Source organism: Spermophilus citellus, assembly GCF_964194105.1.
Source record: "Spermophilus citellus genome assembly, chromosome: 6".
NCBI classification, from domain to species: Eukaryota; Metazoa; Chordata; class Mammalia; order Rodentia; family Sciuridae; genus Spermophilus; species Spermophilus citellus.
The window spans coordinates 135226387-135245774 of NC_138187.1; the positions used below are offsets into that span (position 1 = coordinate 135226387).

Genomic DNA, 19388 nt, shown 5'->3' on the forward strand with positions numbered 1-19388 from the left:
GGCTTCTGTCCCCCAGGCAGCCCTTCCCCTGTGCATCCCATCCCTCCAAGCCATTTTCCCCAAGCCCACCCATCCCCCTGGGAGTGCTGGTGAGAGGACTCTGCCTCCTCCCCACCCGGTGCACTTCCCTTAAGGTACTGGACATCGCTGAGCAACCTGGTGGCCTCCCTGCTCAACTCCATCCGCTCCATCGCCTCCCTGCTGCTACTGCTCTTCCTCTTCATCATCATCTTTGCCCTGCTGGGCATGCAGCTCTTTGGGGGAAGGTATGACTTTGAAGACACCGAGGTGCGGCGCAGCAACTTTGACAACTTCCCCCAGGCCCTCATCAGCGTCTTCCAGGTAGGCCGTCCGTCTGCACATCTCTCTTCCTGTGCAGTTACCGAATCCTGCTTCCTGTCCGTAAAGATCAGGACAGGCACCACCTTCTCTGGGAATCCCTTTTGGATCTGCTGGTGTCCTCCTCTGGTCTCCCCCATCCCCTGTACTTCTTGCCACTGTCATGCCTGCTGGCCTGTGTCCTCAGTGGGGCTGGGCCCAATCTGTCTGATATTTCTTGGTCCCTGGTCCTTGCAGAGAGGTAGGTAGGATAACAGATGATGAGTGACTAGAGTTAGGGTGCGCTGGGAGTTCAGAGGCGTGCAGCTCGTGTCTCTGAGGACAAAGCCAGACAAGTCAGGTACTCCCTGCCCACCCTGGGAAAGCCCGAGGGATGCATGAAACATTGCTCACTCGGGAGGCATGGCTCTGCCACCTGTTCCCTAGGAGCCACCAAAGGGAGTGTGTCTGTAACCCAGTGAGAAGCCCTCAGAGCCACTGCCTCCCACAGAGCTAGCCTAGTGTAATGTAGGAAAAACTCCTTTCAGTTATAGCTGGTACCTCTCAGGTAACACCTCCTGTTGTACCAGCAAGAAGGGTGGTGTGTGACAAGCAGTTGGTCTTTTGGACGGCTCCACTTTCTCTTTCTTCCATTCACCCCACTGGCTGGTCAGACATCATGGCTTTCAAGGGACCTGCTATTTCACACCATTTCTGGGATGACAGGGGGCCTGGCTGGTGCCATCCAGTTTAGCCTGGAGGTTGGGAACAAAACTGGGAAAGGGACCCCTTCATCAAACTCCCTGGCCCTGCAGAACTGGATGAGATGCTATTAACAGAGGCAATGGGGAGGGCAGGGACCAGTCACCTGTGCCCTGGGATAAAGAGGACAGACTGGGGAGAATGACGGAGCCAGAAGAGGCCTTTTGAACAATGCAGTCCCTACGGAAGACTCTCGGGTCTGCATGCCCACCCTCTCATCTCCTCTCCCCCTAGGTCCTGACAGGGGAGGACTGGAACTCTGTGATGTACAACGGGATCATGGCCTATGGGGGGCCGTCCTACCCCGGCGTGCTTGTGTGTATTTATTTCATCATCCTTTTCGTCTGTGGCAACTGTATCCCCTTGGGTGCAGGGTGCAGAGAACTTAGGGAGGGGTCAAGAGTGCCCACTTACAAGGCAGCCAGGCCCTTTGGCTGGAGGGGAGGTCCTAACTCATGAAGTGGGGGGATAGGACAAAGCAAGGGCAGGTGTGGCTATGGGGTGATTCCTCCCAATAGAAATGTTTGAGGACCATGGCAGGAATGATTGGTCATGGGGAGAAACTGACCTCAACCAGCCTGGAGCAGGTGGGAGGAAGCACAGGGTTTAGCTGAGGAGCAGTACCGATGGTGGTCCCCATGTAGTAGCCTGGTGCAGGAGCTGAGATCAGTTATGGCAGGAAATGGATAGGATTTAAAGGCCGTGGTGGGTTCAGAACCCCTCATGGATACCCTCTGCAGCTAGGCTTCTCTGAGGGCCCTGACCTGTGTCCCTGAGCTCGCACCCTCTCTAGCAAGGGAAATTCCACTACCCCAGCGGGCGTTAGGTCCTGTCAACACAGGCAGAGGCTTCCTTTCACCCCAACCCAAGGTTCTTTAGCTCAGCTCTCTCAGACATACTGCTCAACGTCTTCCTGGCCATTGCTGTGGACAACCTGGCTGAGGCGGAGAGCCTGACTTCTGCCCAGAAGGCCAAGGCCGAGGAGAGGAAACGCAGGAAGATGTCCAAGTGAGTTCTGTATCTTCAGCAGGAGGGAGCTGGAGCGCTGGGCCCCACTGTGGCCTCCATCTGGGGGAGGGGGTTTTCCCTGGAGCCAAATGATGAGGGGCCATGTGGCCTCTCCCTTAGGCCCACTCCTACAGCTAGGACAGCCAGAGTTGCTGCAGTCCTGTGAGTCATTTTGGGGGCAGGACTAGAGGCGGGATGGCCTTCTACACAGGCCTCAGGAGATGTGATGGCAGAACCTGGTGCATCGGGCCAGGTGACCCGCATGAGGGCTTCTGGGATTTCTCCTCCCAGCCCTACTACTCTGAGTCACTGTACCTCTTGGAGGGAGTCGTCCTTTACTGAACCTCAGGCACCTTCCATCTGTGAAGTGGGTGTTGGCTTCTCTGGACCTCCTATTTGGGATGTCATGTCACTCTCTGTAGCCTGGGACTCTCCTCTGGGGGTGGAAGTAGGACTGGTCTAGACAGCATTTCTCAAACTCAAACTACAAATGTACCACCTGGGAATTTTGTTAAAATTCAGATTCTGTTTCAACTGGTCTGAACCAGGTGGGGTGGGTCAAGGTTCTGCATTTCCAGCATGCTCCAAGGTGGTGCCAACCCTGCCTGTCACTGGAGGGCCACACTGGAGTAACTAGGTTCTGGATGGAGCCCTGCTTCTCCCAATGCCCATGCCTGCTGGAATGGAGTGCCCATTCCTGTGGACAAAACATGGGAAGAGGAGGGGAAAGAGAGACCAGCAGTAGAGTCCAGACATTTACAAAGCTTAAAACCATCTTGGACAAACCACTTCCATGAATTTTATATGAACTAAGTACAAAGCCACTTTCCACCCATTCACTATCAACAAACACTGAATATAGCTGACCAGTGAGTCTCAAGCCTGAGCTGTGTATCATGGCCTCTCATCAGAGAAAGGGCTTGCCCAGGTCCACCACCATCCCACTTGGTAGCCAGTCCTTCACCTTCCTGCACAGAGACCCCCTGAGCCCTTGGTGTGGGATCCTTCCGAGGGAATTTTCAGGCTGAGAAGACCCCTGACAACTGTCTGGTTGGGACTCCACCTCAGGTTTCCTTGGTTTTCCAACCCAGGGGTCTCCCAGATAAGTCAGAGGAAGAGAAGACCATGATGGCCAAGAAGTTGGAGCAGAAACCCAAGGGTGAGGGCATTCCCACCACCGCCAAGGTGAGACCTCATATGAGGTGCTTTACAGGCTACATGGAGGGGTTCTGAAAGCCCCCTGGTTTCCTCCATGCCTCAGGGCATTGGTGGGGCAGGAAGGGGAGATGGAAGAGAGGTAAGGGCTCCCCTGCATTCTGTTGGGGGGAGGACTGGTGGATGCATCGGCTCCAGGGAATCCTGTACTGAGAGGCCGGGGCCTTCCAATCAGGGAACCAGGCTTCCTCACAGTTCCAGCTTCCTGCCCTAGAGCAAGGGGTTTCCACCTCCCTAAGACACCCATGCCTACTGAGAGGCTGGACTGACTCCCCACCAGTCCTGCCCTGCCCGTTTCAGCCTGACATGATTTGACATTCCCAGAGACTAAGGAAATGGAGTTCAAAGAGTTAGGGAACTGGGCTCAGAGGGGCTGGGGAGCCTGGTCTGGGGAGTCCATCTCCACTGTTGAACCCAACAGAGGACACAGGCTGGGACAAGCGTGGGCCTTGACTGTGTCTCATGGAGGCAGGACAAGTTGTCTGACCTTGCTGGGCCTGGGCTCTGGTCTGTAGGTCAGGGATGACCACAGTATCGCCTGTCCCTCAGGCTACAGAGGATTCTGGAGGTTGAATGCTACGCTGGTCCCCAGCATGTGCTCAGGACATGTAACTGCAGCTGTGCTTTGCCATCTTCTTTATTATGTTTCTTCCTGCAGCTGAAAATTGATGAGTTTGAATCTAATGTCAATGAGGTAAAGGATCCCTACCCCTCAGCGGACTTCCCAGGTGAGGATCTTCGAGCCTAGGCTGGAGCAGGGTGATGGGATTAAAGAGGCATATGCTGGTGCCACCTTTTCCTCATGGGCAATATTTTGTGTGTCCCCTACTCAAACTCCTCCATATGGAGGTCAGGACCAGGGAGACATCCCTTTCTCACCCAACCTTGCAAATAAGCCATCTATCTGCCAGCTCACCTCTCCCTACAACACACACAGTAGAAAAATTCACACATCTTATTTGTGTTTACCTCTGCAAGTTTTTATTGAGTGCTGAATGCATGCTTCAGTGCTGAGGACCTGGTTTTGAAAGCACAGAGACTGGTGGGTTACATATGACCTTCCTAGTAGTCACACAGAGTGGACCCTCAATGAGAGCGTGCACACCCATCCATGTGTGGCACTGTGTGGAATCCAAAAGGAAAAGATGAAAGGGGGATGGGAAGGGGGGATTACACACAGCTATGGATGAACTCTGAGCATCTAAATGCACATAACCAGAAATCCTATCCATCTGGACCAAGGAGAAGACACATGGAGGAAGCTGAATCAGGCTGGATTAATCCTAAAAGTCCACCTGGAAGAGTCCTGGTATCCAAAAGCTCCCAGGCTTTGCTCAGCTCACTCATGGGTCCTATAGAGCACTGGGTCATGGGGGCAATTTTTTGTCCCTTTGTGGAATCAGCCAATGACCATCTGCTCCAATAACTCTAAGCTCCATGGGGAAGTTTTGGGTTCTGGGTGGCACAGTGTTTGACATAGAGTAGGTGCTCAGTAAAATGAATGAATGAATATATGCAAGGATTTTGAGAAATGAAATGTGGGTTGAATGGAGATGGTATAGTAAGACTGATAAAATGTTTTTCCAGTATCTACCAGAAATGAAGATTGGGGTTTTAGAATAATTCATATGGAGTTGTCTCACCTCACAGGTGTCATCTATTAGAAGTGGGTGGCTGGAGATTGGGTGGAGACTGGCTGAAGTAGGAAAGTTGAGGGGAAGAGAGGAGAAAGGGCTGCAGAGGAGAAGGAGGGCAGGGAGAGTGGGCTGGGTGTTTGGAGGAGAGGTCTTAGCAAGAGGAGGGATTGTGTTTATATCTTCTTTCTAAAAATAATTCAAGCTGGGCACCTGCAATCTCAGGGGCTCTGGAGGCAGGACGCAAGTTCAAAGCCAGCAACTTAGCAAGGCCCTAAGCAACTTAGGGAGACCCTGTCTCAAAATAAAAAAATAAAAAGGGCTGGGGATGTGGCTCAGTGGTTAAGCACCCCTGGGTTCAATCTCTTGTACCAAAATAATTAATTAATTGATTTTAAAAAGAATTTGAAATGGCCTACAACAAAAGATACGTGCACTAAAGGAAATAAGTTGGGCACAGACAACGGAAAAGAGAATTAGAAGGGAAAGGAGGCAAAGATGCTACCAGATGCCAACTCTAAGAATTAATAGTCTCTACAATTAAGCAGAAAGTGTGCGCCTGGGGTCCTTGCCAGCCCAGGCAGGACAGGAAATGTCAGGTTAGGACACACATTCAGAGGAAGAAGCAAGAGTTCTCTCTAGTTTCTCAGGAGTGGAGGGGAGAGAGAATGGGATTTGGATGGATGAGAACCCTCAGGCGTCTTCAATGGGGAGACCAGAATCAGGGTCTCACTGAGTTGCACTGAGGGTCTCTGCCAGGGCGGGTGGGAGAAGAGAGAAGGTAGAGGGTGAGGGGACCCCTCTTCCAGCACTCTCCCTGCTTAGCACAGCCCCAGCACCATCCCTGGGACCTTCTGCCCTGGAGCAGAGGACTTCAGGCCCTCAGCTCCCCCTAGAGGCCGTGAGACCTTGGATGTGCTGTCAGTGTCTATATCCTCCTCTCTCTCCCTCCCTCCCTCCTCCATCCCAGTACCTGCCCTGGTCCTGAGGTTGCGCTGCAGCTCAAGAAGTGTTGGTTGCTTTCTTTCTTTCTTTCTTTCTTTCTTTCTTTTTTACATACAGGAAGTTCCTCTCTCAAATTATTATTTTTAGAATCCTAGAAGAGAGACCGCTGACTCCATTTATTTTAACAACTTTCCTGCCCCTTGTCAATTTCACAAAATTTTTTTTTTGTTATTTTTTTGTTGTTTCGATTTTTGGTCCTGAGGGTTGAATCCACTGAGCCACATCCCCAGCCCTTTTGATTTTTCATTTTGAGACGGGGTCTCACTGAGTTGCTTAGAGCCTCGCTAAGTTGGACTTGTGATCCTCCTGATTCAGCCTCCCAAGTCACTGGGATTACAGGCCAATTCCACAAATTTGAAAGCCCCTGGGGGATTGTAGCTCAGTGGCAGAACACTTGCCTAGCGTGTGCCAGGCCCTAGGTTCAATCCCCAGCACCATGAAAAAGAAAATAATAAAAAGAACAAATTGGGAAGTTGAAACTCGGAAGGTCACAGATTTGTTTAGCACTGCACAGCAAGTCAGTGGCAGAATGAGGACAGAATTCAAGTCTCCTGAAGCAGCCCCTCACCCCGTTCCCCAGCTACTATGCATTCATGGTATTGATGATCCAGTCTTGAGACAGAAAGGGCAGCAACAAAGACTCCTGGGCTTTGTTCCTGGACCTAATCCCAAAATACTCTGGGTCCGCCCCACAGACCCCTGACAGCTCAAGTCTGATCCCTGCAGAGCAAGAGAGATACCTAGGCTAGTCCCTGCTAATGTCCTAGAGTCCCATATTGGCTTGCCACCCACTTTGCTTGCTGGCTGCAGGGACTCCTAGGTGGGTTCTGAGCACAGAAGCCAAAGATGAAGCAAAGTTTGGGAAGACACCCCTAATATCTCCCCCTCTCCCCACAGGGGATGACGAAGAAGATGAGCCTGAAATCCCAGTGAGCCCCCGACCACGCCCCCTGGCCGAGCTACAGCTTAAAGAGAAGGCAGTGCCCATCCCAGAAGCCAGCTCCTTCTTCATCTTCAGCCCCACCAATAAGTAGGTGGTCCCTTGGCTGCTGTGTGGGGTGACCCATGGGACTCCCAGAGAGCCATTTTCTCCCCTTAAAGACCTTTTCTTATTTCTTCATGCCTACAGCTACACTGAGAGAAGCTCATTCCTTTAGCTTAACATCTTGTGCCCTGTTCAGGATGCTAGGGTGGGCATCAGTGGTAGAGTGCTTGCCTGGCACTTTCAAGGCCCTAGGTTTGACTCCCAACACTGGGGGTGGGTTGGGAGGAGGACTTAAAAGATAAGTGACCACTATCAGTTACACCTAGGAGAACCGCGTTTATTGGCTCCTTGCTAAGAGCAGATTTAGACATCACCAGTGCATGAGCTGAGAAATGCTATAGTTTGTATTGGCTTCATAATTTTACAGCTTTAGGATACATAGACTCTAGGGCTGGGGATATAGTTCAGTTAGTAGAGTGCTTGCCTTGCATGCACAAGGCCCTGGGTTCAATCCCCAGCACCACACACACACACACACACACACACACACACACACACACACACAAAGATATACAGACTCTAGATCTCACAGAGTGTCACCTGCCTGCCATCATGGATGGAGTTCAGCCTGCCCCATCCTTTTTGCAGGGAAACTTCAGTGAGGTGGTGCATTGGGAGAAGGGGCAGATGGTGGAGGGATTGCATGGGAATATGGGACAGAGACAGAAGGAACTAACCGGGAGGCAGAATCCCCTCCTGTTCAGTCAGGGTACCATACAAATGCAAGGCTATCCTTCTCTACTGCCTGGGGAAAAGGGAGAGGAGCCATTGTCCCTCTTCAGGATGGTGGCTAATGGGGCTTAAACTGCTAGCAGCTCACGGCACCCCTGCCCCCCTACTCTGTCCTGCCAGGATCCGTGTCCTGTGCCACCGCATCGTCAATGCCACTTGGTTCACCAACTTCATCCTGCTCTTCATCCTGCTCAGCAGTGCTGCCCTGGCTGCTGAGGACCCCATCCGGGCCGAGTCTGTGCGGAACCAGGTGATGGGGACCCCCATGCCAGGCCTCGGCCATCCCCACACTTCTGGTGCCCAGAGTGCAAGTGCATATTCTCTGTGGCTAAAGCAATGTTTCTTAGCTTAAGCTCCTAAAGATCCAGACTGCCTTCTCCGCCCCTCCTAGACAGTACTGTCACAGCGGGAGTAGGATGGGCTGTGGCTACTTGAGTGCTTTAGATGACAGTAGTGGTGACAGTGGTGATAGTGGTGGTGGTGATGGTGATAATGGTGATGATGATAGTAATGGTGGTGACGATGGTGAATGGTGGTGATGGTAGCGGCGATAGTGGTGATGGTGGTGGTGATGGTGATGGTGATGGTGGTGGTGGTGATGGTGATGATGATAGTAATGGTGGTGACGATGGTGAATGGTGGTGATGGTAGCGGTGGTAGTGGTGATGGTGATGGTGATAGTGGTGATGGTGGTGGTGGTGATGGTGATGATGATAGTAACGGTGGTGATGATGGTGAATGGTGGTAATGGTGGTGATGGTGGCGACAGTGGTGGTGGTGATGGTGGTGGTAGTGGTGGTGGTATCATTGCTCCATCCCTCCTCTCACTGCTGCTCCTCCCCCACCCCATACCCAGATCCTGGGGTATTTTGACATTGCTTTCACCTCCGTCTTCACTGTGGAGATTGTCCTCAAGGTAAGTAGAGGCTGCTGGACAGCCAGCCCTGGGCTCAGGGCTTCTCTGGGCCAGGGAATGGGACCCTCCCTGATGTGAATCCAATTTTCTTACGCTGACCTCACTCAGGGCCTAGACTAAGGGGCGGGAGAAAACAGGAAGAAGGTAGGTCACCACAGGAAAGCCTCACAGGACCCAGGAAATGGGACAGATCTTCAGCTCCCAAGCCCGGGGAAGGCTGGAGACAGGAAGTACAACCAACCTGTGGCCTGCCACCCCAGCAGAGTACAGCCCGCGTCTGTGAAGCCTGTGGCACTTTCTTCCACACTGAGGCACACTGAGCTTAAGAGTAGATCAGGGAAGCTGGAATTTGTTCTTAGACCTTGGTTACTATTGACTTCCCAAGAGTCCCCAGGGGAGTGACCACTGTCCCAGCCTGGGGTTCTGGCAGCCACACACTGTTTATGTCTTATCCACAGCAAATCCCCACTTGCCCACTTGAGGTGAGCACACTGAGTTGAAGCCATCACAGTGCAGTGGGCTTTGGGGGTGCAGGCAGAGGGAGGGCTCATCCCGGCCTTTACCTTCACCAACAAGGAGAGGAGAGGCAGCCATCAGAGCAGACTGTGGGATGGCCCTTATTTCAGGGCCTCAACTACTGAATGAGTTGAGCAGAGACAGTGGATTCCCAAGGTCAAAGAGGACTTTGTGGAGGTGGGGGCATAAGAGCTAGGCCTTGAAGTTGGACAGGACTTCATTAGGAAGAGAAAACCAGGGCAATCCAAGAGGACAGAGAGCAGCAAATTCATTGTAAGATTTGGGGACATTCTTGGAGAGGACAGTGTGGCCTCTTTGGATTGGGATGTTCCGTCAACACAGGGGAAAACCTGGTTACTGGGGCTGAGAAGACAAGATAAGACAAAATCATACAAGGCCTTGAATTGGACCTTAAGGGAGTATAATATAAGAAGTTGAGAGGGGAGCGAGAAGGCAGGGGGTAGGTGGGGGTGCAGAGAGAAGGGGTTGGTAAGTTCTGGGGTCCTCAAAGGGCAGTTGAACCCAGCATAGCAATCCCTGAGCAGAGGAAAACTCCCAGAAAGCTTTCCAGGGGGAGGAGGATCTGGGTCCTGCCCCTCAGAAGGGAGGAGGGTCACAGGGGAGGAGCCTGGATACACTACGGTATGTGAAGTCAAGGACTTGTGCACAGAGAGGCAAGCCCAGCACAACCGCCCCTGAGAAGTCCGGTGCTTCCACCATGAGCAGAGGGTGCACTTAGGCCTCGGGAGGCAGTGGAGTAGCAGAAACTCCCAGGCAGGCAAGCTGTCTCTGTACTCACTCCTCCTGAGCAGACAGAGGCAAGGAGCCCTTCTTTGGGAGGCAAGGCAGGGAAGTCTCTGACCTGCTCCCCAAGCTTGCTACCCAAGACACTGCCTCTCTCCCCTCAGATGACCACCTACGGGGCCTTCCTGCACAAAGGCTCCTTCTGCCGCAACTACTTCAACATCCTGGACCTGCTGGTGGTGGCCGTGTCCCTCATCTCCATGGGACTAGAGTGAGCAGGGCAAGGGTCAACCCTGGGCATGCCCCCAACTTTCTCTGTGCCAGGTCTTTGAAGCAGGAATACCACCCCATGCTGCAGGAGGAGGGTCTCTCAGGGACGTGGGTGGGGGGTTTCCTGGTTGTCCCCAGCTGAACTGAAGGGGCAGTGCTATATGAGCAAAGCCCTGTCCTGGAAACTGAGAAGGGAGGCAGAGAGGAGAAATTAGCCCCTGTCTCCCCATGGGGAGCACAACCCCTGCTGGCCTGATGGGAGAGACGGAACCTCTAGCCACCCAGAGAAAGCCTGTGTCCTGCTGCATAACCCACCAATGGCAGCTGTGTGGAGGGCTAGAGTCAGGAGGTGCATTGAGGCCCCACTGGCTGGAACAGGCTGCCCTCAGCCCCACCCCCTGTGCCTCCCCCAGGTCCAGCGCCATCTCTGTGGTGAAGATTCTGAGGGTGCTAAGGGTGCTCCGACCCCTCCGAGCTATCAATAGAGCCAAAGGGTTGAAGGTGAGAGAGGGACCCTAGAAGGACTCCAGAAACCCTGTCCAGCCTGGCTGGACATCAAAGGTCCATCTCTTTGGCCAAATGGGGGTTAAGGAAGAGGCTGGAGTAAGGATGGGAAGCTGACAGTAGGATGCAGTTGGTGTAGGCCTGGCCCCGCATCGGCCCCTCTCTCCCCAGCACGTGGTGCAGTGTGTGTTCGTGGCCATCCGCACCATCGGGAACATCGTCCTGGTCACCACACTCCTGCAGTTCATGTTCGCCTGCATTGGGGTCCAGCTCTTCAAGGTGAGGCCTCCCTTCCTGGGCAGCCTTGCCCCTCCCCACCTGGGGCCTCTCTCAGGCCATGGAAAGCGCCAATGGATTTCTTTCCCAAGCAGAGGGAGCCCCAAATTGTGAAAGCAAATGTTCCCTAAATGCACAGTTTGGGGATTAGATCCAGTTTCCTAAGTGATGCCCATGGCTGGCCTGTGGCTCTGCTGGCCACCGTTGCCTGTGTCTTCTCTTCCCCCTGCGGTCACTCTTCCCCTCACCACCTCAGCCACTTCCTCTTACCCTGCCAGGCCCAGGTTACAACATACCACCTGCCCCGCCCCACCACCTCCAGCTCTGTTGGTGCAGCAGGGCTCTGCAGCCCATGAACCCAGCCGGGCGGTTGGCATCAGCCAAACCTCCCAGGAGCTTCTGGGGTGGTTGTCCTTCACTTCATGCCTGGAGCTGGCCTTATTCTAGGCTCATTTTCCTGGGTAAACACAGCTACTCAGCTCCTCCCTAGGAATCAGCCCCACAAAGATGTCCCCTCCCATAAAACTCTGGCTTCCAGATGCCTCTGGCTCTTAGGTCACCTGCCATACTCAGAAACTGACATCTGAGTGTTCCACTGACCCTTGATACTCCTTGTCATGATGCAACCCACTCCTGTCCCCAAAGCATGGTCCTTGAAAAGTCATGATTATATCACCTCAGTGAGTCTTAGGTACACAATGGTATTTATGCATTCAGCATACGAAGCGTCATCCCATACATGGGGCCAGGGCCTCTGTTAGGGTTGAGGAGGTCACAAGACAAACCACATGTTCCTCCTTGAGGGCAGGGAACAGGATTTGGTGAACATAGTTAAGGTGGGGCTCCTAGAGGACCTTCAGGGGCAAAAAACTACACCATCTAGACATTTGGACAGCCACATGTGGTCTTTGCCTCCAGACGTGGCAAGGGGCTACCCCCCACCTTCTCCTCTGTCAGGCTTGGGGGTTCCCAGGACCCACTGAGGGCAGAGTCCATGCCAGACTCATCCCTTCCTGTGGAGCCCCACCTGCAGCCTGGCACATAGGAGCCCACTAGACACTTCCCTTAAAGGAATGTTGGGGGAGGGGCTGCCCTTCCTTTGGCTGCCATGTCCCTTCTGGGCAAGAGCAACGGCACCTCAATACCACAACTTCTGTGCTTTCATCTCTCATCAAAAGCCCTCAGATCCTGCCTGCCCAGCTAATAGGAACACATTGGTCACACACGTCACATTTTACTTTGGAAACCTGTCACATGCATTTCATGTTATTCCACTCCCCACATTTCCCCCACAAAACCCCCCGCGTTATCCCAAGCTCTGCTCCAGCAATCCTAAAGAGGGGGTGTGGTGGGAGCCCCACCACACACAGGGGCAGGGCAGCTGACTTCAGCGAGTCCTGCGTCTTCAGTGATGGCATTTCCTTCTCTGGGCCTTGGAGGGCCTAAACGAGAATCTGTGGGTTTCAAACTTCATTTGAGCCACATTCAGACCTAGGAACCAACTCCTCTATTCAAACCGAGTCTTTTGCAGGTATCCAAAGGTGACATAGACAAAAAGAGAAAGTGCTCTCATTGATGTTAGGGGGACCCCAGAGTCCCCTACTCAGGCCTTAGGGTCCCCTGTCCCACTCTGAGGACAAGTTGAATCATCAGAGCCCACCTAGGGTCCATCTCTACAGCTCCTGTTTCCACAGCGGCCCTTGGGACCAGCCTATGGCAGGAGAGGGGAGGCGGGAGGTGGGGAAGACCTTTTCCGTGCTGCTCACTGGGGAGAACAAAAGGGGCTCCTTCAGCAGTGGGAGGTGAGGGGCTCTGTCTCCCTGTTCCAAGGGAGAGGAGCAGGACCAGGGCTGCATTTCTATTTCCATCACTTGGGGCCTCAGCAAATGCTCACTTAAAGAGCTGGATTCTCACCTTTGAGTGCAGCTAGTCTGGGTAGGGAAGCCAGGGAGAGCCCTGGAGACAGAGGATGGTGAAGGAGAAAGACTCTTCGGGGGCCTGCCTCAAGGGCAAGGCCACCTCTCTGAGAGGAAGGGGAGGCTCCTCCTTCCAGATGGCCTTGCTGTATGATTCTGTAGCCCACTTTCCTCTCCTGTTTCCATGACAACATGTCTCCATCTTTCCCTCCTCCTGGATGTAGGGGAAGTTTTTCAGCTGCAATGACTTATCCAAGATGACAGAAGAAGAGTGCAGGTACATATGCTCTGCTGGCTGAGGGGCACCGTGGGAGGGTACTGCTGCAGGGACCTCAGATATGGGGCACACTGGCCCTTCGGGCTGGGAACTGGAAGACCTGAGCTATTAGACCCAGGAGACAAGTTCACAGACGCCCCCTTCCTTGGGCAGCTGTGGGGAGAGGGTGTCCAATGGTGTCTCTCCTGTACACGAACTGCTCAGGACTCAGAAGATTCGGGTGGGGCAGAGGAAGCCCAGCCACACTCAGTGGAGTGACTGGGCCTCCCTGCACCAGGGGCTACTACTATGTGTACAAGGATGGGGATCCCACACAGATAGAGCTGCGCCCCCGCCAGTGGATACACAACGACTTCCACTTTGACAACGTGCTCTCAGCCATGATGTCACTCTTCACGGTCTCCACCTTCGAGGGATGGCCTCAGTGAGTGAGGCCTGAGGCTCAGGTCCAACACAGGCACTGTCAGGGCAATGCCAGGAACCAGCTATCATTCTCCCATAGCCCCCACTGCACCTCGCAGACCTGTGATAATGCTCAGCAAACCCCACCAGCTCCTTGATGGTTTGTAGGACTCGTGTTGACTGGTCACTACAAATGGTCTCTGACCAGGAGACACCAACAAAATGTGTCTAATCCCCCCATAGGGATATGCTCTCCTGCCCACAGGGGAGTCCTAGTGATTGATTAGCCATAGATGGAGCATTTCATAGAAGGGTAGGACTATTCCCAGATGGTTCCAGCCTCCTCTGGCCCTGTCCTTCCTTCTCTCCCATCACTTGACTGTTCAGAAAGTTCCCTGGGTTCCCTGTGGCCAGTGGGGTAATTCCTACCCTTCCTGGGTAGCTGGCTGCCTCATTACCTAAGGCCCTCATCCCCTCCTCTCTGTCCATCCCAAGGCTACTATACAAGGCCATAGATTCAAATAAGGAAGACACAGGCCCCATCTACAACAACCGAGTGGAGATGGCCATCTTCTTCATCATCTACATCATCCTCATTGCCTTCTTCATGATGAACATCTTTGTGGGCTTTGTCATTGTCACCTTCCAGGAGCAGGGGGAGACCGAGTACAAGAACTGCGAGCTGGACAAGAACCAGGTGCCTGGGTTTCCTGCTAGAGATGGAGAACAGAGCTCCAACAGGCCCTGAGCCCTGGGCTCTGGCCAGTCAAGAGGGTCCTAAGAGTGACCCCAGAACCTCCACTTAAGGCCCAGCCCCAACTCCATGCACTCCACACCACATCCAACCTACATACTAGTTGACCAAGCTGGAGATTCTCTCATGGAACTCCCATGATGCTCAGAGAGAGGAAGCCCTTCAGAGCCCCTGGGCTGAGCAAGAGCCATGGTTACAACTGGTACCTCTGTCTCCAGGAGACAAGTTCATAGAAGGTACCTCATGGATCCCAGTGAGATTCTTCCTCTAAATAGTCCACGCAGTCCCCCAGCCATGGTTCCTCCTGCCTTCACAGAATTTAGGGTTCCCTCAAGCCCATGGATGTGGCATTGGGGGGGGGGGCTCCTGGTGCTAACCCACCCTGTGTATTGTGTCCCAGCGCCAATGCGTGCAGTATGCCCTGAAGGCCCGCCCACTGAGATGCTACATCCCCAAAAACCCATACCAATACCAGGTGTGGTACGTCGTCACCTCCTCCTACTTTGAATACCTGATGTTTGCCCTCATCATGCTCAACACCATCTGCCTAGGCATGCAGGTAAGGAGGCCTCCCAGGACACAAGAGACCTGGGCCCTAGGTAGGCCAGGGTGAGTAGGATGGGATTTCCTGGTTCCTCCCAGTAGACATTAACATGCCAGGCACTGCGTGGTGAGGGGCTGGGCAGGACACAGAAGTAAACTGGTCACAGGATTCGTCACCAGGCACTATGGTTTATTCAGGAACTAATTCAGAACATACAAATAGTGTGGTGATCCTGCAAACAGGAGGAGGAAGTGTAGGAAGTAGGAAGCACTTTCTCTGTTTTTCTTCTGAGGTTGCAAAGCTAGATGGTTGAGTTGGTTGGAATCTTGGCTCTGGTCCCAAGAAAACTGGGTTTAGTATTCACAGAACAGGTGTCTCTCTTAGGAGTTGAGCATTCCTTATAGACAATATCCTAATCAGCAGCAGCCTTATCAAATCTTAATTAAGCATGTGATCCTTATATAAGTCTTATATAAATAGAATTGCACAGCCAGGCTCCCCGCCCCTAGGAGCCCAAGACACACCCGATGATAAGACCACACAGCGCCTGGTCCTGAGAATATGGAGTCACTGAGTCAGCAGGCCCCGACCACACAGAGGATCATGTACAGTGGCTTGGGTTTGGGGCTGAGTCAGGCAGCAGACTTGGGCAGCACCACCAAGGCTGGAGGGGTGGGGACAGCCATCAGATCCTTCTGACCAACCTGGGAAGGCCTTGTGGAAGAGATGGGATTTCATCAACTTTCTAAGAAAGGGGGAAGAGATTCCCAGGGAAATCTCTAAGACCATGGATTTATGGTGGGGGGGGGGGCATAGCAGTGGGTTAAGGGGGCAAGTTGTTGATTTAAATACTCTGACACCACTAGGGACAGCATGTAGGTACAGCAAGCTTGGTGAGCTCTGTCTCCCACCAGCTAGTGACAATGCCAACCTCAGGACCCAGGGGTCTTGTCTCCTAGTCCTATGCCCAAATGCCTACGTGGAGCCTATCACAGAGCCCTGCCTGGAGGATAACCAGGACACCCTGGTCACCCAAAACAGATATATGAATGAGCTCTGGCCTTGCAACCCTGGAACACACTCAGCTGGACTTGAACTTGCAGAACCTCCCCTCCCTCTCTTTTGTAGGCAGGGAAAGGGAGTGTTCTGAAAACTTGGTGGGATTCAGGCGATCACTAAAGCAGGCTCCTAGTTATCTGAGCTAAAACAAGGTAGAAAGGGGACCCAAGAAAGGGTGGGGGTGCTCCCAGGAAGGATGGATGCTCTTAAAATGGGATCGGCAGGCTGTTTTGCAAGCCCAGCCCTGTGGCCCACCTCTCCCTTGTCCCCTCTGCAGCACTACAACCAGTCAGAGGAGATGAACCACATCTCAGACATCCTCAACGTGGCCTTCACCATCATCTTCACCCTGGAGATGGTCCTCAAGCTCATGGCATTCAAGGCCAGGGTGAGTGCCTGCCCTGTGGCCAGTCTGGGTGGGCTTCCCATGGAGCACCGTCCCCGTCTCCTCACTGCTAAAGCCCCTTGGTCCAGCACCTCTGCTCCCTGCCTGCTCACCGCTTTGCCCACAGCCACTGTCAGGTACAGGCCACGGGAAACTCCAGGCCACCAGAAGCAACTGATGACACAATAGGTGCCCATTTCTGCCCCATCTTTGAGCCTGTCTTAAATTCCTCACCTTCACTTCAGCTTCTGAAGCACAGGCCCAGGGCCGCGGAGCATCTTGCCCTGGTTCTTTGGTTCTGGAGTCCACTCCCACAGCAAGCAGCCCAGCCCAGCCCAGCCACCCACTGATGGTTCTGGTTTCCCAAACCTGCCAGGACTTTAAGAGGGGCTCAGGGATGTAAGAGTTCCCCATCTGGATCAGGACCCCAAGTCCTTAGTCCCCAACAACTCTCCCAACCACTTGACACTCTAGGGGAAGAAACTAAAGTGCCAAGAGGAGAAGGGTGTTGGCTGGCTTGGCCCACACAGCCCCAGAGGGAAGCAACACCGTGGACATTGACCTTGGTCCGTCCCAGAAGATCTCACTGGACCACTGCCCTGTTCAGGCCACCAGAGTCCCCGCTTCACAAAATTTACCCCTGTTTTCCTGTCTCTCATTCCCAGGGCTATTTTGGAGACCCCTGGAATGTGTTTGACTTCCTGATCGTCATCGGCAGCATCATCGATGTCATCCTTAGTGAAATCGATGTGAGTATCAGCCCGGCAGAGCCATGACTGGGGTGGGGATGAAAACACTTGTTCAGTCCACAGATAATTGTGGGGTACCCATTGCATGAGCAGCACAGCACCCTAGGGTTACAAGAAAGCAGAGGCCATCTCTGGGTGGGTGGTCAGGAAAGGCACTCCACCTGAAGGAGGTGGCCACTGGAGAGGGGAAAAATACCAAGGCAGGGCTTCTGCAGGAGGAGCACAGCCTGGGCCATGCAGAGAATGTTCAGGCTTCTGCAGGAGCACATGAACATGCAGCGGGTGGGGATCGGTAAGGCTAGAGTGAGGGCATTGAACTTTACCTAGCTGGCAGTGGGATGTCACCAAAGGTTTCTGAACAGGGTGGTGGATTTTAAAATTCTGAGCTGAGGGTTCAGGTACTGCTTTTGGTGCTAGAGATACGGCAGTGAGAAAAACTGTGGAGGAAACAGACAGTAAATAAGTCTATCGTGTGACGGGTTACAGAATGGAAAATGTAGGCAGTTCAGGATGCAGAATGGGAGGGAAAGGGAGGATGATATCAAGAGGACATTGGAGCCAGTTGCAGTGGTGCAAGCCTATAATCCCAGCAATTCAAGAGGCTGAGGCAGGATTGCAGGTTCAAGGCCAGCCTCAGCAACTTAGGGAGGTCCTGTCTCAAAATTTTAAAAATGAATAAATAAAATGGGCTGAGGATGAAGCTCAGTGGTAGGAATCCTTGGTATTGAAAAAAAAAATTTTTTTAAATGACATTGAGATCAGACCTGAATAAAGCAAGGCGTGAGTCATGCAGGTATGAGAAACAGAGTGCTGAAGAGAGCAAGAAGAGTGTGTGCAAAGGCCTAGAGCCAGAGCATGTTTGCTGAGTTTGAGGAAGAGCAGGAGGCCCTTGTGGCTGGAATGGAGAAGGATGGGGAAGAGGAGAGAAGACGGGGGTCAGATCATGGTTATGTCCTTACTTTGAGAAAGACAAAGAGCCCTTTGGAGGGTTTAAGCATGTTCAGACTTTAGTTCTTAAAGGATCATTCTAGCTGCTGGGTTGAGCAGACACCAGGCTGAACCAGGAAGAGCGGTCGGAAATTTACTGCAGAGCTGCAGATAAGGGGATGGTGCCTGGGGTGCTGGCCGTGGAGGTGCTGAGCAGTAGCCAGCTCTGGATCTATTTTGAAGACTTAGCCATCAGGAAGGCGAATGACTCTAGGAACTGGACCAAGAGACTCCGCATGCAAGAATGAGGCCCTGGAGGAGAAAGGGAAACAGCAGCAGGATCTATGTTGAGGGGTAGGACTGCAGGTCAGGGAGGGGTTTCAGCCAGAGAGGTCCCTTACAAGGACTTCGAAGTGGAGCCCTCTGGTGGCCTTGCTTCAGAGTAAAGAAGGGGAGAAGACACTGGGAGGAGGAGATCCAAGACTTAGTGGCTAAAATCAATACAGCTTCCCTCTGGGTAGGTACCCAGTGATCCCAGGCCAGGCAGGGGGCAGCGCAAGAGCAGGAGGGAAAGGGGGCAAGAGCAGGTGGAGAAGGGAATTCATCTTTCTAAGCTACCCTAGCCAGGACTGGGGTGGGATTCTACACTAAGAGTGACTGATTTGATCATCAGGGACCCCAGTGAGTGAGGAGCTCATCAATATGTAAGGCTTCTTTCTGAGCCTCCCACTGCTCAGTGAAAAGCACATTAGGTTGTGCCAGCCACGGGAAGCCTGTCGCTGGGTGGGGGTGAGGTGGGGAGGATCAGCCTGGGAGATGCCTGGGTGGGGTGGGCAGGGATGGGGTGGGAATGGGGGGCTGCAACTGAGGAAGTCTGAGTCTGTGTGGAAGGAGCCCTGGACTGATGCTGGAAAACTGAGCCCTGGCAGGCAGCTGCAGTTTCTGGGGACTTGGCTGCCACACCGCCTCTCTGGTGTGCAGGGCTGGGGGTGGGCACTGGGAACCCTGTTCAGCCCCATGCACAGAATAGACAGGGAAGACAGAGCTCCATCTGCTCAGGGCTGGCGAGGGGCGGGGTAGGCTGGGGGCAAAACCAGTGAGTGTGTATGTGTGTGTGTGTGTGGGGGGGTGTATTTCCATCCATGCTCAACATTTGCTGGAAAAACTGCATCCCCAAAGTCCCTGTGGTTAAAAGCAGCACTAGTCACCAGCACAGTCAGAGGAGACAATCCTACACAATCAATATAACGAGCCCAAGTTAAAAATAACTACTTCCTGAAGACTGAGGCCTGGGTAGGGGAGGCCTGGATAAATTCAAACGGTTTTCTTGGTTGTGGAGGACATACACACGAGGGAAAGGCCTGGAAGCAGGTCTCTCACAACAATGATAGAAACGTTCTGTCCAGTTCAATACAGTAGCCACTAGCCAC

At 53.1% G+C, this 19388-nt stretch overlaps 1 protein-coding gene across 2 annotated transcripts in view; it reads left to right on the plus strand.

The window, feature by feature from the left end:
* CACNA1S (calcium voltage-gated channel subunit alpha1 S) overlaps positions 1–19388 on the plus strand; it is a 62770-nt gene that overhangs the window by 29314 nt on the left and 14068 nt on the right. For both annotated transcript variants that reach the window (XM_081297281.1, XM_081297282.1), the window contains exons 12-28: positions 135–342; positions 1315–1435; positions 1974–2088; positions 3180–3273; positions 3962–4031; positions 6840–6972; positions 7840–7969; positions 8576–8635; positions 10060–10166; positions 10579–10666; positions 10841–10948; positions 13086–13138; positions 13416–13562; positions 14036–14237; positions 14695–14853; positions 16175–16285; positions 16948–17031. In XM_081297281.1, the coding sequence (XP_081153407.1) occupies positions 135–342; positions 1315–1435; positions 1974–2088; positions 3180–3273; positions 3962–4031; positions 6840–6972; positions 7840–7969; positions 8576–8635; positions 10060–10166; positions 10579–10666; positions 10841–10948; positions 13086–13138; positions 13416–13562; positions 14036–14237; positions 14695–14853; positions 16175–16285; positions 16948–17031 (1990 nt within the window). The remainder of the gene's footprint in view (positions 1–134; positions 343–1314; positions 1436–1973; positions 2089–3179; positions 3274–3961; positions 4032–6839; positions 6973–7839; positions 7970–8575; positions 8636–10059; positions 10167–10578; positions 10667–10840; positions 10949–13085; positions 13139–13415; positions 13563–14035; positions 14238–14694; positions 14854–16174; positions 16286–16947; positions 17032–19388) is intronic.